Here is a 23,761-nt window from a genome sequence, read left to right on the forward strand (position 1 = left end):
ATAGGTATATCATCTAATTAGCCCAGTCTGGCAGTGAGAAACGTGGAGGTTACATGAAAGGAGAGTCTTCCAGTGACTGTCAATAACCTGGAAAGGCTCCTGGTGCCTAACAGAGCAATGGCAAGTGCAGCTTAGCCCACAGCAGTGCTCAGGGTGGTTTTGGCATTGTTTGAACCACCACAAGTGTAAACATACACAAACAAAGTAATACAGACTGAATTGCCTTAATACAGGTATACAAAATGTTTGATCCACAAGCAGTGTAATTTAATTCTAGGACTGCAGTAGGACTGGGAGTGTGCCAAGGAGAAACTTTCAGTGCGCAGGATTCTGTCAAACAACTTAATTAATTGTTACACTCTGCAACGAGATCTTGTCCAGAGGGCTTTGTATTAAAAGTGTGAACTGCTACTAGTGGGGTGCAAGATGTTCTTTCCAAAGCAGCATTTTCAAAGAAATGAAAGCCTCAGGAGTGAACTGCCAGAAATCACAACTATATTGCAAATAGAAGAACATCTGAGGTTTTGGGAGCCCTAGGGTACAGCTCTTCCTATACATTGATTTGAGGAAGCCATTCCATATTTTAATTACAGAAGTAATGAAACAGCTCTGAGAAACCATCAGCTACATATATTGGTTATTGGGTGTACCTGTTAAGTGGGTATTCCAGTTAGCAGCATTGATTGGCACAAGAGTTAGACTAATATCTGAGTCTTTGTTATGTTGTTCTTTTGATAATGAGAAGTTAGTGATAGGCATTGCCTTATTAGTTGTACAGTTTGTTGTCTGGGTTTTTTAACAGACTAGTGTTGTTTCTCAGTCTTTGGGAAAAAATTATAAATTACAGTTTCTTCACTCATAATCTGCTATTTAGTCCCACTTCTTCCCTGTGGATTGCTGACAATGTTCTGCAGACTAGCTGCTCATTTTTGCTCATTCAAATCAGACTGAACTGAACTAGCTGAACGCTTGCTTGTCAATGGGAAGTGCTGAATGAATTCCTTGCTTTGTTTTGCTTGTGTGCACAGCTTTTGCTTTACCTGTTAAACTGTCTTTATCTCTACCTATGGATTTCCTCATTTTTACACTCCCCCAACCCACTGGGAGATTGAGCAAGTGACTGTGTGGGCCTTAGTTCGGTCTGGAATTAAATCACTGCAGTCCTGGAGGTGGAAATAAATGCAAATTCAATGAACCAAATTGTCTTATTTTGTGCAATACAGTGTGCTGTTCTTTGGAATCCCTGGCATAATTACCAAGTATCCCTTCTGCACTGACTGAAATCAGTTCACCATAAACCAGCCCTGCGTTACACCCTCAGTGCCAGTCTCCATTTTGCTTAGCTTGTTTAACATCTAGTACTGCTTTGCTGCTGCTGCATTAATGAAATCACTGAAGTCTATTCAAAGGTGACACTGCCATAGAGCATCCCAGGTAAACAATGAACCCTTGGTTGAAAATGAACGCAGACACTCTCTGGATCTGAGTGTTTCCTTAAACCTGAAATCCTCACTGGTAAAGGCAGAGAGCCTCCAGGATGTACGTTCACTCTGCAGGCAGAGTGATCAGCCTCCACGTGTCTGAGAAGACCCAGATCACAGTGGAGAACAAAAAGCCTACCATCTTAGTTACAGAAAAAAACCTTAACTAGAAAGCTTTATCTAACCAAAAAGCTTAATTAGTTCCTCTCTGTTAATGGTTTCTTTTGACCAAAGTAGCCTACAAAGTGTTCCCACAAGCAGGTCAGCTGTCATATTCAAAGGAAAGGCAATTCTGGGACTATTTACTGGGCATTTTTGCAAGCAGCTGAGATCAGTGGTCCCTTGTCTGGCACAGCTGTAGCTGGATGAGGCTGCATACCTGCTATCAAGATAGTCAAATCAGATTTGAGATCCCAAGTATTTGCCAGTTACATCAAAAGGGATGAGATCAGACTTCCTGGTTGCATGTATAACACCAGTGTTGCACATCTGACCTCAAAAGTGCAGTTACAAGATGACGAGAAAAAGAGAAATCACTTTTTTTAACTTAATCAAAGCCCAGAAGATTTTTTATTGCAAAGTGCTAACAAGAAGTCATAACACAATAAAATGCATCAACTTTTTATTTAGATTAAGATTCCCAGTTTAAATCTTTCTTTCCAAAATGCTCACAATTTTTAGGAAAAAAAAAGAAAACTAAAGAGAGGACGGCTGTTTCTTCCCCGTGGTGGGTGATGCCTCTCTCTGGGCATGCCCCACTTGCCTGCCTTTAAAAGCAGGGCCCTCCACCACACTGGAACACATTAGAAGGTGGGTTTATTAGATGGAGAATTTCTTTGGCCAAGGATTCCCAGAAGAATGGCACTTCCCTTGCTACGAACTGTGAGTCTTTACTGTTGGAATACGTAAGTTATCTGTTGGGTTGAGGTGTTGCTTTTTGTGTTTGCCTAGGATGAGGGGTAGCCTACTAGACCAAGCATGGGACCTATGCTGTTACTGCTCGCCCGGGGACTTGAAGCCCCTCTGCCTTTTCTTTTGCGTGTGACTTGTGCCCTGGCTCTCCTACTGGGCAGAGGGGACCGTAATAACTTGGTTTATTTGAGAGATGTGGTGGGAAACAGAGCTGACAGGACCTGCCTCTGCAAATGTCCTCCATCCACCTCTCCAGCGTTAACCTGAGGAGTTATGACTCTCCATCACTTGCTCAGGAGAGGATTCACCCCAGGATTTCCAAGTGTCGATCTCATTTCTCTTTTCTCCCTTCCCGTTTCCCCCAAAGCCCAGGTAGGTCCTATCTCCTCCAAAAAGCGATGCTGTCCTGTCCTGCCCGTCCCCTGTGGCCACAGCTCCCCCCCGGCGGGGACACGGCTGCCGGGGCTGCCCGGACCCTCCGCCGCCCTCCTCGGAGCCCGCCCCGCTCCCAGGGCTGGGACAGCCCTGCCCGGGCTGTGCCGCGGCCGGCTCCCCGGTCCCGCAGGCGGGGCGGGCGTGTGCAGTAGATACGCCGGCTCCCGGCGTGCCGGGACAGCTCGTACAATCCCAGCAGGAGCGGCTCTGGGGCAGGGACACAGGGGCCGAGGGATGAGGCCGCCGGGCTGGGCTTTCAGCAGCCGCGGCATATCGGCGGAATGCGGTACAGTCTGCGCGCCGCGAGTCTTTAGATGGAATACGGTAGCGGGGGGGCGGGGCCGCGGCCTCCATAGCGCCTCTGGCGGGGAAAGCCTGTCCGGGTGGCATCTCTATGGTTCTGGGTGCGGCCCTGCCGCGAAGGCGAGCGAGCGGGCGGGCGGGCGAGCGCTTCCTGCCCGGCCTCTCTATGGTGACTTTCCGGGGGAAGGGCCGCCGCCGGCGCCGCGCGCCTGCGTGTGTCGGGCCCGCCCGCCCCCCGCCGAGGCCGCTGCCCGACGCGCAGAGCGGCGCCGGCTGCCAGCGCTCGCGGCGCCGCCGGTGCGGAGGAAGGCGCGCGCCCCGGCCCCCGCCGCGCCCCCGGGGCTCCGCGGCGGCAAATGGTGGGGCCGGACGATGCCGGAGCTCCGGGCGGCGCAGCCGTGCTTCCCGCGGGCCGGCAGGACGCGGCGGCGGCGGAGGAGGAGGCGGCGGAGGAGGAGGACGGGGAGCGGGATGGGAGCCGGGGCTCGAGCCGGCGGGGCGGCGGGCCGGGGCAGGAGCGGCTGCTGCAGCGGTACCTGGCGGCGCTCGGCCCCGCCGCCGCGGCGGGTGGGAAGCGCTGCCCGGAGAAGCCCGCGAACGGGGCCGCCTGTGCCGTGGGCCCTTGCGGGAGGATGACCAACGGGGACGTCGGCTTCCTGCTGCCGCCGCAGGAGCCGCCGCCGCCCCCTCGGGCAGGACGGGATGAGCCGGGGCCGGAGGAGGAGGAAGCGAAACTGCAGAACGGGGGCTTCCTCCCCTGCCCGGCGGGAGGCGTCCCCTTGGGAACAGCCTTGGAAGAGCCGCTGAGGAGCTGCCGGCTGCGGAGCGAGGCTGAGCGGCGCGGGGGGGCGGTGGCCGAGAGCCCCTCGCCGCCCCGCAGCCCGGGGGGCGACGCCGGCAGCCGGGCGCTGGCCGCCCTCGGCGCGCGGACCTGCGGGGACCGGGCGGAGCCCGCTGCCCTGCCCCCGGCGCCCCTCGGCTTCACGGACGTGAACCTGAACTCCCGCAACACGTACGAGGTGAGCCGCCGCCGCAGCGCCCCGGAGCACCTGCCCCACGGAGGGACCGCGCCCGCCGAGCCGGCACCGCCGCCGCAGGAGCCCGCGGAGAGGGCCCGGCACCGGGTGGGCATCGCCGCCGCCGGCAGCAGCTTCGCCGAGTTCTTCACCAGGTAAAGAAGCCCGCGGCGGGGCCGGTGAGGGACCCCCCGGCAGAGCCTGGGGCGAGGGGGGTGCAGGTCTGCCGGACCAGGTCACGGGCAGCCGCGAGTGGTCTGCAGGCGCGTGTCCCGGGTCAGCAGGGTCTTACTGTGGGTCACACGAAGAGTGATTCCAGCCCTGACGGGCTCTTTCGCCAGCAAGCAGATACTTTTAGGGCAGGACAGAGGCTTTGGACGTGACAGTAATATGATAAAGGACCCTTTACTGCTGCAACTACATGGACTTCAAACTGGAATTTGCTTCCCGTACCAGGGCATTTCACTGTCTGAATGATCACAGTGGTACTGATTAAACCGCTTGGAGAGTAAGGTGGAAGGTGTTGGTATTGGAAACTCCTTTCAAATCTCCGTGGAAATTGTGAAGTGTTATAAATCATTTGCTACTTGTTGACGGTGTAGATAGAGTTTACTTATTTAGTTCAAAGTGTGTTATGGAAAGCTTCAAGGACTATGCTTTGTGCTTGAATTGACTTCTCTTAAGTTTCTAGCACAAAACTAAAAGCTGTGGGATATCCAGCTTTGTCGCCTAGGATCTTTGTCTCATTACTCACTCTTCAGCATACTACACAGGAGGTGCAGCTGGACTATAATAGTTTATAGCACATTCTATATTACCTTTATCATGTATGAAGTGAGGAGTTTAATGTCCAACAGTTTTTATTCTCCCAAACTGAGGGGTTATAGTTATTGTTCTGATAGAACAATAGGTCCCTAAATGTTTTAAAATGTCAGAATAAGATGACTATTAACTGAATAATTGAGATGGGAGAGGTTTGATCTCAAAGTGGGATCCCAAACTGAAAAACGGGCTCCCTCTGCCAACTCTCAGGAAAGGAGGAGATGGATTCTTGATGATAAGGATAGTAGCAGTTGAAGAGAAAGTTTGGTGCATCCACTTCGTTTTGAGGATGGACTGGGAGATGTCCTGCTATTCCTACTATTCCCTATTAGTGTTCTTCCCTCTCATGCTTTTTTTTTCTTTTTCCCTGTGTTACGTGGACTACAGTATATTGAATGAGATTAGCTCAGCTGGTCGGAGCAGGTGCTAATAACGCCAAGGGTGTGGATTCAATCCTTGTCTGGGCCATTCAGTTAAAGAGTTGGACTCAATGATCCTTGTGGGTCCCTTCTAAGTCAGAATATTCTGTGATACTGCCTTCCTTTTGCCTCACTACTTGAGTACACTGACCAGTAACATTTATATTGTTGCTTTTTGCCCCAAAGCAATAACTGATTGAAATTCTGGAGCATTTTCCTCATAGATGGGTTTAACCCCAGCTGGCAGCTAAGCACCATGCAGCTTCTTGCCTACCACCCCCTTCACCCCTGGCTCCTCCTCCCTGGAGGAGAAGCAAAAGTAAAACTTGTAGGTTGAGGTAAGAACAATTTGCTAATTTAAACAAAGTAAAATATAATTATAATAGTAAAAAGTAATAATGATAATATAAAGAAAAACCCAAGTGATGCACAGTATAATTGCTCATCAGCCACTGATTGATGCTAGACCCTGTCCCCACACACTGATCAGCCCCTTCTGGGTAACTCCCCCAGTTTATATTCTGGGCATTAGTTTTTATAGTGTGCAATCCTTTTGGCCGGTTTGTATCACCTGTCCCAGCTATGCTTCCTCCCAGCTTTTTGTGTACTTCCTCACTGGCAGAGCATGAGACACAAAGTCCTTGACTTAGGATAAGCACAACTTAGCAACAAACACAGCATCAATGTTATCAACATTGTTCTGGTACTGAATCCAAAACAGAGCTCTGTACGAGCTACTGAGAAGAAATAAACCCTATCCCAGATAAAACAAGGACAATAGAGAAGTTTGAACTTGGTGTGCAGTAGTAGTTGTTGTCAATATATATATATTGATACTCACTGTTTTCAGTAAAGGCTTGGGTAATACATGAAAAAAAGTAATTGCTTCTCTCCTGACAAAAGCTATGGTACAGACACCTCAGTGAAAGAGCGGCTCTCAGCAAATGCTATTTCACAGCCCATGACTGGTCCAGCTGGCTGTGCCTCTGGTGCATTTGGCCTGGTGAGCAATACTGGCTTCAGAGACTTTACCTTCAGCTCTGCCTATACATCCATAGAAGAGCCAAAGTTACAGCTGATTTAATCTCATCAGGTGAAATGAGATTGATTAATGAAAACTTTCAGTGATTTTCTTTAAAAACAAATTCAAACTTGTGTTGCTTGATAGATTTGTCACTAGATACATAAATACTAGAGTGAGTAATATCCATTGTTATGAAAAGTGGTAATAAAACTTTTTAAACTTTTTCAGTAGTTAGTTCTTGTCTTCTGAACCAGTATTTCAAAAGCTTAGACTTCTCACTTTTATTTTAAACTGCCCAGATTCATTCAAATTCATTCAGTTGCCAATGTAAGTGGATTATCCTGCAGTTCTTAAAAAGAGGATCTCAGTAATGAGGGATGAAATGGTATAAAAAATTGTCCTGTGTTTGAATGTTTGTAGCAACTCTACTTCCTTGTGAAGCTTCTCAGGAGAAGGTTGCTTGTCTTTTTGAGTGAGCACAGAGCCATAAAAGATGTTGCTCCCCAAAATTTAAGTTGTACCCAGTGGCTGTGTACCTGAGAGAGAACAACTCATTTGTGTTTTGTCAGAGTGTGTAACTGCTCCCACAATGTCCAAAAAAAAAAAAAAAGGTTCTGGATGTGCTACACAGGTAGCCCAGCAGCCTGGAGTGTCTTATGTAGGATGTTTTGTGCTTGTAATGCTCATTGTCGAGTTTGCAAGCTGTCTAAAATTTGGTATCTCCCATTGTTTTTTTTTTTTTCTAATAGCCATAATTATATGGAAATTCTTCTAAAAGCTGGACATTTCTTGCAGTTACTTAATAAAAAAACGAGAGAAGGCAAGGGAGAAGTCCTACTGCCTTCAGCTTTATTGTTGTAATTGCAATGACTGAACCATCTGATCAGACAGATCTGGGTTAGGAGGCTGCTGTTTCCAGCTGTTCCAGCTTGTTCCCAGCTCTTCAGTTACCAGGCTGACCTGCTTCATAGTTCTTTGAAATAATCCATGTTAATTATCTGTCTTCATTTCACTGAACCGGAGATGAAACTGATGAGCGGGGAAAAAGCAAGCAGCTGTCTTCAGCTACATCTTATCCAAACTCTGTGACAGGGAGAGTGGCTGTGCCCTTGGGATCATCATTAATAATTACTTTAAGATTCTAGGAAAGTTTGCATTGGTGACTAAAACTTTTTTTTCAGGTAAATCTTAGGTATGATATTTCACCCTGGGATCTCAAGTTGTATTTGTGCCAAATCATTAAGCCTGTCAAATCAATGCTAACAACTTTTAACTGCTCTACATCTTGTTTCTCTCCACATGTGGAGTGGGATGCCAGAAGTAGATCAGTATGTGGAGCAGAGTGCCATGGCAAGGAAAATTGCATGACTGTGGTCACTTGTCTCCACTGTGCTACTGTTTTGGTCAGAGTAATAAATGGATTATTGAAAGTCACCCGTCACTGCTTTGTAGTCCTGCGTATGATTCATAATACAGTCATATACAGGCATTGTTCTTATGGTTTGTGGTCTTACCTAGCAGCCTACTAGGGCAATGCTCTGTTATTGGATCACTTTTGGGTGGGCCCAGTGGGTTGCTATTGGGTGCACAATGGTTCAGTGAGCAGGAACATTGCATGGACAGTTGAATTAAAGCCATGATGATTACCTTGACTGCAGTATGCTCTGCATGTGCTGCTCTGGGAGACAGAGCAGAACAGTAACACATAAAGGTCAAGCAGTAGCAAGTAATCCAGGGCTGAGAGAAAGACATGGTGATTCTGAACCTCTTTTAAAGATGAGGCTTACTTCATAGTTCTGCAGGTAGGTACCAGGCATCTTTCCAGCTTGTATAGATATGATACCTTTCTGAATTGTGTATTTGCTAGACAAATCTAGGTATCTGGTAGTTGGCAAAGTTCCTTATTCCTGGATTCGAAGTTGACAACAGTTATATTTGCTTTTTTTTTTTTTTTAGTAGAGCACCATTTCCCCAAATACTTTTTTTCCAGTATTCACCTAATAAGATTCACAACAAGCTTAATTCATAATTTCCACTTCTTGTAGGTCTTTGGGATGTGATGTGAGAAATAGGTGTAAGGGGTTATAAGCATGTATGGCTAGGTGGTACGCATATTCTTATGGGAACTGTCTTTAATCTCATACTTCCTTCATTGCCCAGAGTGGTTATGTTTCTTGTCCAGAAGTTTTGAAAAATACTCACTTGAGGAGATGATGGAAAGTTGAAAGAAGTCAGTATTTGTAGGCACAAAGCACTAAGAAATCACTGAAGCTCACATCTTTGTCTCCCTCGTTGTAAACACAGCCCTGTGGTTCCATGAGTAGGTAGCTCTTCAAAAGCTGCTAATCTTCTTGCCTTTACTAATGTCCTTGGCAGAGACTATGGAGGGTTGCAGGGAGGTTCACTGAGTGTTGTTACTCATGCACAGTAGTCTCTAGCTCTGAAGTTTGTATTTCAAGGTATTACTAAGTAGCGCTTGCAGCTGTTGGCACTACATAGACATCTACCTCGATGTGCCTTGTGAAGGTTTAGTACCAGAGTCAATGTTTCTCTTTGAGAAAAGCTCTGCGTACTTAAATCAGCATGAAACTACAGGGGATGTACTGTGCATCTATGGAGAAGAAATATGTTTAGTGGACTTTTGATCAAAAATGAGTCAAGTGGGAATGAGCTGTCTTAGTTGTGACATATCTTCTAAACCTTCCGTTCATGTAAAGATAAGAGAACAGATTGATGGGGTCACTTCACAGAGCTTAACTTCTATTGTGGTATTGCTTGTGCCTATATCTGGGTCAGATCTTACTGAAAAAACTTGTGTGTTTTATTTTTGATTTTGGTGTTGTTTTTGCATTGTCCAAATTAAAACAAACCAAATGGGAAAAAGTACAAATATACTGTCAATATATTGGAAAGAGAGAGAGGAATTAAGGGAATACAACAAATCTTCCCCCCAGAAACCATGAGGGCACCCTTCACTGTTCTGTTTTTGGGTGCAGTATGTTTACTTTCTCTGAGTAATCTTGTAATCTAAGAGAACAAATGGATACATATAATAGCTTTGAATTAAAGATGACTGGAGAAAGTAAGCAAGAGTACCTGGACCCAAATCTATGGGTAACTTGAAACAGTATTTTTTTTTTCCTGAGTTACACACGTAAGTAACTTGATATAAATAGGAAATGGCGTTCATATTATCGAGTTGAGAAGCTCCTCTGTAGATTCTTCCTTCGCTGTTTGCTAAGAATGATTTGTTTTGTGAAGTTGTGTTGGCATGTTGGCCAGTTTCTGGCTTTCAGTGGGTGTTTCATCATAGGTAAGATGCTATGCACTCATAGAATCATTTTGGTTAGGATATCTGTTTAGTAGCAAATCAAAGTTGAATTTCAGGAGTGCAAGCAGAAGAATGTTATGCTGATTTAATTCTGTATAGGTTTTGGAAGGCCATGTGGCTCCAACTGCTGTGTGCAGCAAGTCTTTCCCCAGCTACCCCTTCTAGAAAAAAAAGCTGACTAAATAGATGTCACTTCCAAAACCTCAGAGCCATATGTATAGTCTCATCAATCTATAATGCCTAAAGTATTATTAGCAGTTTTTCTGTTCTCCTTGGTGGACAGCATAATGGACAGTGTTATATTGTACATTGATACATGTATTTGCACTAGGAGTTTTTTAATCCTAATGTGAGTTTTCATGAAGTAAGTTCTCATTAAACTAATGCTGTAGTTTTTTTGTGGGGAGCTGTGTGGGTTTTCTCAAGCCCAACAGCTTAAATTGCTGCTTAGTGTGCAGCAAACTGTTGGAATTGTAGCTTGTTTTGCTAAGGAGTGTTTTGCAGAAGCATTTAAACTTAATCTGAAAGCATCTTCTCTTCTCCCCCGCCCCTTCATTTTGCAGAAGGCTTTTTCATTCTGTGATCTCTTCTGCTTATTTGGGGTCACAGGATTTCTTACAGACTCAATATATTGAGAGTAGTGTGACAAAGTGAATGGGACATCTCTTCTGAATAGGCTATGACTAAAAGGAGAATGTTTTACATGGGAAATAACAACCAAAGGAGGTCACTTAAATCACAGCTGGCCTCTAAGAAAATGATCGTTTTATGCTTTTGCTCTCTTGGCTGTTCAATTATTCATTAGGTTATTTTGTCTTGATTGCTTAAGAATAAAAAAGGAGTTTAAGAGTTTTTGGTCACATTTCATTCACATGGATGTAAAAATTGTTACTTCTCTCTTCAACTTCTTGGAACTACTAAGACGTTAATGGTATAAAGTCTGTCTTTTTTTTCTCATAATTGGTCTGGTTTGTTGTTCAGCTGGGAAGGGACTAGGTTTGTTGCACTGGGTGGTTGTCATTGCTTTAAACTTCTCAGCCTCTGTGTGTGCATCTGTCTCTTTATTATTGCTTTCTAAGGAAGTGAAGCGTGGTTTCTGCTTCATCTCTCTCGTACTGCATGCAGCCTGTTACCAGGTTCAGTCAAACCTCTCAGAGTTTGAGAGAGCTCCAGCATAAAAATCCTACAGATTTTTGAATGAAGTCTGAACACAAGGAGAGCCTGCAAAAGAGACTGATAACTTGGCTCTGTATTTTCAGAAACCAGTCAGCTGTGCAAGCCACCTGCAGAGCATTTTGCTTCTGACTCGATATTGGAATAACAGTCTGAAGAAGAGCATGGATGTTGTGTGTGTGAACTTATGACTTCAATTAGTAGAAAACTAATTTTCATTGTCACAGATGAGTTTATTTTTTCAGAACTTCTGAGGGCTAAACACTCAGACTGGTGTTCTTCTAAATTCCTTTCCTGCTTTCTTATGGCCTGACTGAAAAGAATAGCTGTAGCCTAGAGGAGTACTTTCCTACCAATTTTCTCCCTTCTCCAAGGTACTCCTTTATTAAGAAGAAGCTATGTTCAGTTTCCATTGTTATACTGGGAAGTTTTATTTAATGTGCTCTTGGGTAAGTGAAAGAGTATCTTTTGATCATGTAGCATAGTAAAAGCTTTCTTGTTGGCTCTGCTTGCCTGGGACATTCTGCTGGTCAAAACTTGTTGAAGGCCAGCTGTAGGAATAGGCAATCTAAGCTTGGCTCTGGTCAGGCCTCAGACCTTGCAAAGCTCTGTCCTATCTGTATTGCTTCAGTTGCCTAATGCATTCATTAACGCAGGATCTTGTCTGTCTTGCTGCTGGGCAGTAATGTAACAGTTTGTATGCTGGATGCCAGAATGCTTTAAAACTCAAACAATCCACTTGCTATCACAGGTATTTGTGTGAATGGCATCTGTGAGATGGGAAGCAGTGGAGATTCCAAAGCACAAAGTATCTGCTTTAGGTAGCTGAGGGAAGTGGGGTGGTTTAGTCTGGAGAACAGGAGGCTGAAGGGAGACCTTGTCACTCTCTACAAATACCTGGGAGGAGGTTGTAGTGAGGCGGGTGTCAGCATCTTTTTGCAGGTATCAAATGATAGAATGAGAGGAAACAGCCTCAAGTTGTGGCAAGGGAGGTTTAGGTTGGATATTAGGAAAAACATCATCACTGAAAGGCTAGTCAAGCATTGGAACAGGCTGCCCAGGGAAGTAGTTGAGCCACCATCCCTGGAGATGTTTAAAGGTCATGTAGGTGTGACACTTGGGGACAGGGTTTAGTGGTGATCCTGGCAGTGCTGGGTTAGTGGTTGGACTCAAATTATCTTAGAGGTCTTTTCCAGCCTAAATGATTCTATTATTCTAGCTTTTTGTTGTGTAAACTGTGTTTTGCAAATGGCTTGCTGTTCCTCAAATTCTGTAAGTAGTGGAGTGGTAGATTGGAAAATTTCTTCCTCATTTTTTAAGAAGCTATCAGGCAAAATTGGATTAAATCAGGCCCCTGCATTCTCATATCAGCTAACAGATCAAAAATGAATTCTTGTGTTTTTAGTATTTCTGCAACTGATCACTGAAGCAGTGACACAAAATATATTGTGAATTGCTAGCTGCAGCAGAAACCTGATGCACTGAGTGGCTGTAAAAGTACTACAGTAATACCTTGTAGTGCTACATTGTGCAATTGAGTAGTTGACAGGCACGCTGTCAGGCACCAGAAGGGAAAAATATTAACTGAGGCTTAACCAGGCTGGTCAGAGTAGCAATCACCCCTGGGACAGTCTTCAAAATAAAACTCTGCCCTGTGTTTGAACTTACAGTTCACAGACTTGTAGGCCATGTCAAAGGCTGGAAATCTTTACCACCTTTTTCTTGAAAGCATACATTGTATAGAAACATTTGAACTATAGGCATAGTGACTGCCCTGATAAAACCGGTGAGTTTTGCCTTAACTGAAAGTGAGTCACTTCTAGAACAATTTCAGGTAGTTTGTTTAATTAAGTTGTACTTGGTGAGTTGTCTTGGTGAGCTGATTGAAGAATTTGCTATTGTCAGGAAACAAAGAAAATGTTTTGTCCCTGCTTCTGGTGTTTATATGATCCTCAGTGAGCTGTTGTAGCTCATTAGGCTGGAGAGTGAAATAAAAAGTTGATGGTTTTCTGTGGGATTAGTGAGTTGGATTGACTTCTAAGGTATGGTCTTGGAATTGATGCAGCAGAAGGGATTGTAGGACATGTGCAAGGAGGAGAAATGGGCTTCCCCATTATGTGGGTTTGTGGGAGGAAGGGATCTTGTTCTTCTAGCACTGTTTTGCTTGGAGCATGTTGCTCATTAACTAGCTGTGAGTTTGCTGGAGTAGATATTCCTGGCCATACAAAAAATACCAGAATATACAGATATACAGAATATCTGTAGTCAGCTGGTAAAAATTCTCCACTTCTTGCAGGATTTTGTTTTAGATACTGTGGGCAAGTGACATTTGATCTTTATTAGAGAAGATTGACCCTAGTGTTTGGTGTAGTGTCAAAATAGCTTCTTAACAGCCTGATCAAATATGACGATAATAGAGCAGTTTGGCATAAAGCTTTGTTTTGTTACTTCACTCTGAAAAGTAAAGGCTGATTCTCTCCTTTATTTGTATTAAAGCATTCTGAAATTTAACCCTGTCAGTTACCTTGCTTATGTGTCTGCTTGTTTATGTATGTTTTTGAATGCTTGAGTTGTTTGTAAAGCTGACCTGTGCAACAGCTCTTTGTTAGGAGTATAATGTAATCTGGTAAAATACTGTTTTTCAGTAAGTGTTCCATACAAAGTATTCTGTAATACTGCTAAACACTGTCAACTCTTAAAAATTCCCAAGTGTTTGTGTACCTGTAGTAAAACTGTTTTGCCAGCAGAGTTTGTAAAGCCACTTTGAGCTATCCACTCAAAGGAGCTTGATAAGAGAGTTGATTGGTTGATTTAATTTAGTCTTGTAAGTGCAGTTCCATGATAGTTCTGTTAATCTTTCTGTCCTCTCCAAGGCGCCAGAAGCCATCTCCTTCCCAGCCTCTCAATCCTTAGCAGCTAGTCCTTGACAGTTCATTAAATTTCAGGTATACCTAATTGTAGCTGAGGCTTTAGTTGACCACTAATATAAATGGAAACATCATATTTAATTAAAAAAAAAGACTACAGTCTTGGTCTTGCTGAAGGTGGTTGTTCTGGGTAGGATTTTTTTGTTTCCTTATTTTAATTTTTTTTTGGGGGGGGAGGGGAAGGAAGGAGCCAAAAGCTTGCTTGTATAGCACTTCAGACTGCAAGTTTAGAGTATTACAAACATTGAAGTTCCATTGGAGAGAGTGGTTTGGGATCTTCTTTGGGTTGTTGTGGTGCAGAGAGAAAGAGGAGATCTTCTACTTCTAGAAGGTGCTAAAACTAGAAACCTCCTGTAACAAGTCTGTGGTTGGGGTAATAAAGTTAAAAGAGAAGCTTGTATCTAGCTGCTGCTTGTAGAACGATGGTGGAAAATGTGAACTGTAAAATTGGTTGGGTCACATCTCTTCCAATATAGGGCAGAACTTAGAAACTTGTGCTGAGAGCAATCATAAATGTATTTGATCAAAATGGGCTGACACTTGAAGCTATTGAAATTAAAAATGTAGAATGCCTGTTGCTCTGCAGGCTTTGTAAGTGGCTAACCAAAAAGGTTTTATTTCCTTTCAGTGATTCATTATTTATGCTTAGAGTTGAGTTACATTTGTTTCTGCATGTAAATTATTGAAAAGTCTTGTTTAAAGCAGAGGGGCTAATTCTGCTTAATAAAGCAATGGTTTTTTATCTGCTGTTATTTCCAAATTATTTCACGTAAGACCTTAACAGAATGGCCAAGACTGGAGTGTGGAGAAAAATTCTGTTGTGTTCTTAAGCAGCTTTTGTGATTTACACATGGTAAAGAGATAGCCAATACTTGGCTATAGTTGTGACAGAATATGGAATTGCAAGCTTGTAGGGGTCTTCAGAATTTGTTCTAAAAGCATGGTTTTAGGTAAAAACTACTCATTTCAGTGTGTTCTATCTGTAGAAATCTATCTATAGCAATTCCTGGAACATGCCTCTTCTAACTCCTTGCTGATACAGCTCTCTGGATGAAGATTATTGGGTAAATAAGTAATTTCTTTATCAGCTCGTCTTCCAGCTAATTCAAATTTCAACAAGTTTCAAACACAGACCTCTGTTTTTATGCGTATGAAGCTTATTAAAAAATTAGCATGGGGTGGAGCAAGAGCAGATTGCGTGCACAAGCAGAACTCTGTTCTTTATGGAGATGCAAAATCAGTTGTTTTGTAATACAAATGCAATCTTTAATGAATTTTGTTACTTCATTCCTTTACAAGTTCTGAGGTTTTATTTGAATCAGTAGATTTTTAATGTTATTGCAGAGAAATTTAACTTCAGGGCTTTTAATTGCATTTTTGTAACTACATTAAAAACACAGAGGAAACTTACTGGGTTTTTTTGTCCAACTTGGTGCTCATTTGTAGCATTACTTCTGTGCTGGATCTTCCTTCTAAGCCTTTGTGATTCTGTGAGGAAAAATTATATATGATAGAGTGAGCATGTTCTTGATAGGATGCTGATTCCTTCCTGTTTGTGTGTTGCTTCCCTGGATTTAAAATGATGCAGTTGTCTTATGCAGTGTTTACTAACAGGTACTAGATGCTTAATCAAAAGGAAAATCTAATCAGCCCTCACTTCCTCTGTCAGTTCTCGTGGCTTTCAAATCTTGTTTCTCAGCATAACAACTTCCCTGTTATCGAAGCTCTTGAAAGGTGGATGCAATGAGAAAAAATGATTGATGATGGAAAATGACAGTACACCAGATTGTTGTATATAAAGTAAAAGCCAGAAAAATATTTTGACAGTTAGCTTTTTTGTCTAAAAAAAGTAACTTTCACTATGCTAGTATAACTTGAGATCTCTTTTTGGAGCTATTTTATTTGTAAATTAGTGAGTAAGCATTTTAAACAAGCTCAAAGTTACGTTGTAAGGATGAGGAATCAGAGAATAGTAGTTTACCTTTCAGCATTGAGATGTAAACACAGTAGTAACTTATTTGTAAGATAACCCTAAATTCTGAATATTTTATTTAGAAAGAAATTGATTCTTTGGTGCTGCACTGTATGTTTGCCAAGGATTGCTTTCCAGGGAAGCCCATAGTTTAGTGGGGGGTTGGTTGGTTGGGGTTTTTTTTATTTGTTTGGGGGTTTTTTTGGTGGGGTGTTTTTTTGTGCATGTTTTGTTTCTTTTTTTTTTTTTGTCTAGCATGATGCAGCATTTCAAATTAAATTTGAAAATTTAATTTAAGGAATTAATTAAATTAATTAATTAAATTAATTAATTTAAGGAAGCATACTTTCCTCATGTGTAACAGTAACGATGATCACATGGTTTATGCTCTCTTCTGAGACCACTTGAATTTTGCCATTTTTCTGTAGTGCAGGATGAATAAATTAGAGAAAGGTAGTCTCAGTTTTAGTTTGCTTTCTACTGATACTTGCCTTAAAAGGCTCAGGTGTAAGATCCAACCTTCCTGTACGCCTAAAATCTGCCTATAGATTGCTAAAAGCATCAGAATAGGTGATGCTTGAGCCTGAATGTGAAGTTCTAATGCCAGGGAAGGAAAGCTACTTAAGTAGCTGGGATACACAAAGCAGTGGAATACTGATAGCCTGCTGTTTGTGGCACACAGTGGAGTTGTACAAAGGGAAGATCCATATATGTGATCTTTGTTGAAAGAACTGTAGCAAAATGATGTCTAGCTTGAAACTAGATTAGTTTGATATTTTTGGTCAAACAAAAGATTCTTGTAAGACTCCTGGTCTTGTGGAGAGGTGACTCATGTCTAGAAGCAAAGTGCTCGAGATGTATCCACCCTGGAGCCTTTCCTACCTGCTGATGCTCGTGGTTGCTGCTGTTCAAAGCACTTCAGCTTTCTTTGAGTGGCTGTTGTGCAAATATGGCACAGTCTGGTTTTGGATAAAATTTAAGGTCAAGCTTGAAGTAATTGTGTCATATTTTCCCCAAAATCTTGGAAATCTGCCGTCCTCTTGGACTGACCTATAGCTAGCTTGGAAACTGGAAAAAAGTTTTTTGTGTTGAGATTTTTGAGGGGGGGGAGGGGAAGCCAAAACCCCAAAGTAAATAAAAAAATTCATTAAAATATCAAGTTCCACCTATCCCCTTCTGACACTTAATTCTATTTGCATTTAGACTACAGTAATTTATCTTAAATAGCATCAAATGTGATTTTAAAAGCAAAAGTGGAGTGGAAACAAGCAATTTCATTAGTTGAGCGTAGTGTTAATGCCACTTGTAGAAATGGTTAATGTTTTTTAATTACTGTACCACCAATATGGTGAAACTTGCCCAGACTGCTGTGGGCACAGGCAAGAATAGTTGAAGCAACACTGTTAAAACAAGGAGAGAAACCACCAGTCATAGCTGTCGTTACACCACTGTAGTTGTGTGATCAGAGCCCATAGGTTTTTGTTTAGTGTAACCCAAACCATGTTAGCAATAGAAGTCTTGGTCTGTGCCAATAACTTCTCATTCTGTGGCACTTCATTTAACTTTTGAGCCCTTCAAGGCGCCTACTGAAACATTTTGGTGTGTCATTTGAGAGTGTTAATATGTGTTATATAAAAGAAGCAGGGGAAAAAAACAACCTTGCAGCTTTGCCCCTGGGCTTTTGTAAACTAGAGCTTAAATCAATGAACTAATTTAATACTTCTATCCCATGGGTCCTTGCAACAGAAAGCATTGTTCAGTTCTAAAGTGTAAGCTCTTTTTTAAGGAATTTTGAGGTTTTCACATGGATTTTGAGATTCTTTACCAAAATGCTATTGACTTTTCAGCCATTTCAATGGTTGACTCTTCCCAGGACCAGTGAAACTCATGAATATTCTAAGCAGCAAAAGATACATCAAATGTAGTACACTTCCTGCAGTTCAGTGAATGCAACTTGTAAGCATTCACAGATGCTGTTCCTTAACAGGGCTTTTGTAAGGCTTTACTGCTGTCAAGAACATATCAAATGTGATACTGTTAGCTGCCAAAACAATGTATTAAAAAGTGTCCTTCCATCTTCAGCAAAGCTTATTTGTAAGCTCTCATTAGTTTCTTTTGGATTAGAATTCCTATGTGAAGTTCATTCTGACATGATATAAAGTTTTACCAGCTTTTTGCCTTCACAAGAAACAGACTTCATTGAATATGTGCTCAATAAAAGTAAAACTTCTTTCCTTCCAGACGACATTCTGGAAGGTTTGTTTTAATGTTTTATTTGTTTTAAAAAAATTGAAAATGAAATCTTATAAAAGCCATGAGCATGCCTAATTCTTTTGTATAGAAATATTAATTAAAACCTTCTGTATGTTTACACATTTTTTTCCTTTTAAAAATCTACCAGCTTCCTGGTTAATAATAAACTGGCTTTGATACAGTGACAGGTTGCCATCAATATTAAATGCAGCTTTCAGCTTCTACAAGTGCTAGAAGCAGTGGAGTTCAACTGCCAAGTAATCCTGGTGGTATTCCATAGTAGGTACAGAGACTGCGTGGTTATTGCTACCCATGAAGTCAAGAATGGTACTCCAGAATGCACCTTCCTGCATACCTGCTTTTGGGGGGAAAGGTCTTCCCTAGTTGGGTTCAAATACAGCTGCTGCAGAAGTTGCAGATTTAAGGGCAAGGCTGTGGGGTAGTGCATAGTGGCATGTCTTTAGAAAACTTCTGTCTTGTTTTGTTGATGATTCTTTGAATGCTCTTCTTTCCCTCCTGAAGACAATGTAAAACACTGTGAAAGGTGTCTTGTACTTGTGAAATGAGCCTTTGTTATTTATATAAGCACACTCTTTTTTTGGTCTTACTGAGTGGATCTGTTCATTTCACTAATGGTGTACAGTCCTGGGATTGACTGAGGATAGTATTTTTTAAAGGCATGTCTTTTTCACTGTTCCTCCTTTCCAGGCTTTATATCAGAAACCACTGTCTTGGAGTTTCTGAGTGCTTAGTTTGCTTCCACGGGGATGGATTAAGATACTGCAAGTTTCTCTGATGGGGACAGAGTTGTGGCATGCGTGGATAACAATCAATGCTTACTAGAACAACTCGTGTTAATTAAGTTATTATTAATAGCAACAACTAGAGTCCATTGATGACAAACAACTATTCAAACCATGCAACCAATTATTCCCAAGTGTGCTTTCTCAGTAATTGTGTTGGAACAACATCTGGGAGACCTCCACAGAAGTGGCATGGTGTACTGAGACACCAATAGCTTCCATCTGGGCATTCCAAAAAAATCACGCATGGTGTTCTCTTTCATCAGGTGTGCATGTGTAATCCTGTACTCCCTGTCTGCTTATAGCAACTGCTGTTTTCTTGAATGCAGTTTTTTTGTTTGTTTTTTGACAAGCTGTTGATGATGATGATAGTAGTGTGCAGCAGTGGACTCAGATGGAGTAAAGAGAGTCTTGGTGTTCTGGGTTTCTTGATTTTTCCTGGATTCCACAGGACCACCAATCTTGAGCTTACCAGTTTTTGGGAGGCTTCCATGCTCTATCAGTATCTACTTCTCCATCTCTCCAGTTTGCTGGTGGCTAGATCCTCAACTATGCCAAATATACAGTCTGTAGAGTTCATTCATGCAAACTTGTACAGAAGGGATTTTTGACAGGCACTTGTTCGTTTCCCAAATAACAAAAAACATTCTGGGAACTAAAAAGATAGCTTGTATTTGAAGATCATACAATGTCTTACAAACACTAACAGTTCCTAATTGTAAAACTATGCTGCCTGGCTAGAAACCCTGACAGCACTGGAATTTAAGAGCCCTGAGCACTTTTCAGACAGATTGTGGTTGTTGAATCATGCTTCTTTTATCTGGGCAAAGCCAAGAGATTGTTTGCTGTGCGTGTATGTGACTGCATCCAATTTGAAAAGGAATTGTATTTTAAAATACAGCAAATAGTTTAAGTGAAGAATAAATCTGGGATCTCTTTGCAGAAGAAGAGTGTGAAGTTAGCTAGTTAACACTGTACAAAAACATCTTCTGCTAAAAGTGCTCCATATTCTGCTCTCTGAGGTAAGCTGGTAAGCTTCCTGAGAAATAACCTTACCGACTACTGAGCTTTTAATCCCTTTGCGTTATGAGTTTCTGGAAAGTAACTTTCCAATATTCAGAATAAATACACTTCTTTCATTTTTAAAGCACTCGTACATAATATGCTCTGAGGTGATTGGAGTCAAATAGTACAGCTGAGTATCTGACAAGTGGTCACTAACACGGTCTTGTGATGGTTGGCTTTCTAAGAAGTAAGAGCAGTGCAGTCATCTGCTCTTTGAGTGTAATTGCTATAGGCACTGCTAAAGGTTATCTGCCAAACCGAAGCTGTGTGATTGTTCCCTGGTGTTCTAGTCCATGCTATGAAAGTTGAAGGTGAGAAGATTGATAGAAGTAATAATTCACCATTTAAAAAAAATCTCTTCAATTACAGTGTTTTTCAGCTGTTTTCATTTCAGTCTCCAAATAAGTTAGGAAGATACACTTAAAGCAAACCCCAAACAAAAGTTTGAGAGTCTGCTGTATGCTGTTTATATTTAAGGAAATGCCTGGTATTACTAAAAAAAAGCTCTGATACTGCATAAAGTAGTTTAGGGGTAAGGTTGAATGTTAAGTACAAATATTAGCATCAAAGCACCTGTAATGAAAGATGCTCCACTTCAAATTAATTACTTGAAAGTAGAATGCACTATGCATTTTCTGAGCAGTAAATCTCTACAGTTCATCCAAGTGATAAACTGGTGGAGAAATACAAGTGGGCACAATATACTTTTATATGCTTATAATAAACAAAAGGAAAACCTTCCTCTCTTTTCAGAAACTTTTTCACTAAAAGGACAAAGGAACTCAAACCTGCTGTCCAAAGTGCTCCTGGTTGGAAGTTGTTTGGAAAAGTCCCACCCAGGGAAAACCTTCCAAAAGATTCCAAAATTATCCAGCAGGTGAGTAAACATCTCACAACTCTAGGTACGGAAATTGTAAAAATGACACCCAGGCGCTGCATTTCTCTGCTGTTTTATCCACATTGGTGTTGTATGACCATGGGGTGCTCTGAGAACACTCTTTTGGGGCTTTGCTTAAATAATAGTAATTACTAAGGAATCTTGTGTTTTATGATTAGCTTGTACATTCTTCAGTACATCTCAGTACTTATAAAAAGTACTTACAAAAAGGTGGTGGTACATGTTCCAAAAGCATTTAACCTGTTTTTGGCAAGACATTAGAACTTGTATTAATTTCCCATAAATTTTTGTCTTATTTAACATGGTATGCTGCAGTCTGACTCACTTTTACATAGTCATCCTTGCCTGGAAGACTTCCTATGTAGGTAACTTGTGACAAATTGCTTAGAATTCTGAAACAAGTCATCTTTTTAAATTTAAAGTGTTAATCTCACTCAAGATACTTTGTTGCAAAATAATATTGTATATTGAACTTGTTTTGGAGCTACTGGAATTCTTCACAAAGATACCTCTGATTTCCTTCCTCTCACAAAGTTATACTTCCATATATTTGTTCCTGTGGAGTCTGTCTGTGATAAAATAATACTAAAATTTCAGTCTTCACAGGTGAGCAATTGGTAATGTATCTTTAGTGTAATGTTAGCATGCAAACCTGAAGCTGAAACATTAGTTGACATAAGAAATATGAATGTCCCCTGTGTTGGTTAAAACAGTAACTTGAATCTCTTGAGAGCTGCTTTCTCTGTCTCCTTTCTTGAATTCCAAATAAGCTGATGTGTTTGCCAGGTGCAAATGGCTGTGAATGACGCAGTGTTCAGTTATCTCCTTGAAAGAGCTTTATGGCAAAGAGGGTGTTTTGGGAGCAACTAAAGTGAAAAACGAGAGACTCTTTTTGAAGGAATTCAATGCAGTGGGACTTGTGACTCAATAAAATGTTGCAAGAAAATGATGGGATTACAGAAAGTACAATCTTGTCCGTTGAAACTACGTGACCTTTAAAGGTCCCTTCCAACCCACATCATTCTATGGTTTATACTGTGAAGTAAACTGAATGCTTCTTGTACATTTTCAAATACAATTTTCTTTTTTGAATGTTTTTCCTCTTTGGGTGGGAGAGGGCAAGCATTCTTAGTTTGCGTGCAGGTGGATGCTGTTGGCCTTGTGCTATGAAAATACTGTGGTAAAATCCAGATGTCTCTTCCATCCTGAGAAATGAAGAATCTGCACAATGCAACCTGTCATCTGCTTACTGTTTTCTAGTAATGAAGATATTTGTTCTGGAGACCATGTTATAGTAGAATGGTTTGGGTTGGAAGGGAGATCTACTCTCCCTGCTATGGGCAGGCACCTTCCAATAGACCAGGTTGCTCAGAGCCCCATCCAACCTGACAGGGATGGGGCATCCACAGCTTTCCTGGGAAACCTGTTGAAGATGATGATCTGAAGAAATTGTCCTACTTTCCTACTCCATTGTCCCTCAGTGATTGTGTTTGTTTTAAACTGTAGTGTTCCCATTTTTTTAACTTCTCTAAAGTGTCAGAAAAGCAAATGTATTACAACAATGTATTATCTTTAACCATGATTGAGTTGCTCCTAGTCATGTGGTTTGTGCTGTAATGTTTGCCAGATTAGACTCACTGCTGGATTTACACGATCTTGAGTAAAGTATCAGTAATGGCTAATATTTTTAGCTTTCTATTTGGCTAAAGCATGCATGGTCTTTAGATAAAGCCTCATGAGCTGAGGCACAGTTACCAAAGGGGAACCAGCCTGACAGTATGCTCTGCACACAGTTAGAGCTACATACCTAAGGAAATTTAATATTAAACTGAGAAATGACCCTTATGTCTCCATAGTTAGCATATGTCAAATGTCTTGCATGTGTGTTTAGAATTTACTATATAGCTCCTTGTGCATATGCCTTTGAAGAAAAGCCAGTGGTTTCTTTTGTTGAAAAATGTTCAAATTTGCTAAGTTGGTGATGGGTTAGAATGAATATAGGCACACTTGGTTATTGAAGATCAGTGGGGAATAGCATCTTCACTTTCAAATGGCTGACTGTAGTCTCTAGACTCATTCCTCATTAGGCAGAAAATGTGAGTGAAAAGAATATAAGGCCTTGAAGAAGCTAATAGAAATATGATTCAAGCTTAATATGTTTTGTTCACATGCAGTTCCGTGAACCTGTCAGGTTACTTCGTAACCTGCATGGAGTGTCTCTCCAAAGTTGCACTTCGACTTTCTAAATTAGAGTGGAGGAATCAATGTGTTCTGAAACAGAATCCCCACATTTTTCCCCAATTTTTCTAGCTCTCTGTGGTCAGAACCATGGTTGCTTCTTGTTAGCCAGCTTTTGTACAATGAACTTTAGGTGTAAGACTACAAGGCAGTAGGAAAACTGCCTATGAGGGAGTTTATAGTAGTCTATTATTAGCCACAAATCTTGCCATTCCTGAACATTATTTTTCATGGTTGGACATGGTCCTTTCACTCTACTGATGTCAGTAGCCAGCTTTGGGAGGGTGCAAATAAACCCTTGATTAAGGAAACTCAGTAATGAGTCAGCATCCTGCATGTAGAAGATGAGATTTTAAGAAGCCCTGTTGCAAGAAAAATTAACTCACAACAGGAAAAACTTTGCAATTAATAGGAGGAGGAAGTCTTTTGGATAAGGATAATACTTACATAGAAGTTTTATGGCAATATCATGAAGCATGAAGTACTTTCGTATTAATAAAACTGAGAAATTGCATCACTGTAGATTTACAGCCAAAAGACTAGTAGGGCTTCTGTGCCCCTTTTCCATCGTGGCTGAAGGAAGCCTCCTTTGTTCTCTTTGTTATGGTAAGGATGGTGTAGTAAATTGCTAATTACATTTAAATGAATGCTTATGGCTCCCAGTCACTGTCTATCAACTAGACACTGCT

At 41.7% G+C, this 23,761-nt stretch overlaps 1 protein-coding gene across 2 annotated transcripts in view; it reads left to right on the forward strand.

Annotated features, from left to right (window-relative positions):
- The first annotated feature begins 3,388 nt into the window (after positions 1-3,388).
- Positions 3,389-23,761, forward strand: part of TBC1D12 (TBC1 domain family member 12) — a 41,776-nt gene continuing 21,403 nt past the window's right edge. Inside the window, exons 1-2 of one of the 2 annotated variants that reach the window (XM_069019670.1) lie at positions 3,389-4,302; positions 20,690-20,813. In XM_069019670.1, coding sequence (XP_068875771.1) covers positions 3,488-4,302; positions 20,690-20,813 — 939 coding nt within the window. In that variant the 5' untranslated portion in view covers positions 3,389-3,487. The remainder of the gene's footprint in view (positions 4,303-20,689; positions 20,814-23,761) is intronic. The other variant, XM_069019671.1, reaches the window with a different exon arrangement.

Source organism: Aphelocoma coerulescens, chromosome 6, assembly GCF_041296385.1.
Source record: "Aphelocoma coerulescens isolate FSJ_1873_10779 chromosome 6, UR_Acoe_1.0, whole genome shotgun sequence".
In the NCBI taxonomy this organism is placed as follows: Eukaryota; Metazoa; Chordata; class Aves; order Passeriformes; family Corvidae; genus Aphelocoma; species Aphelocoma coerulescens.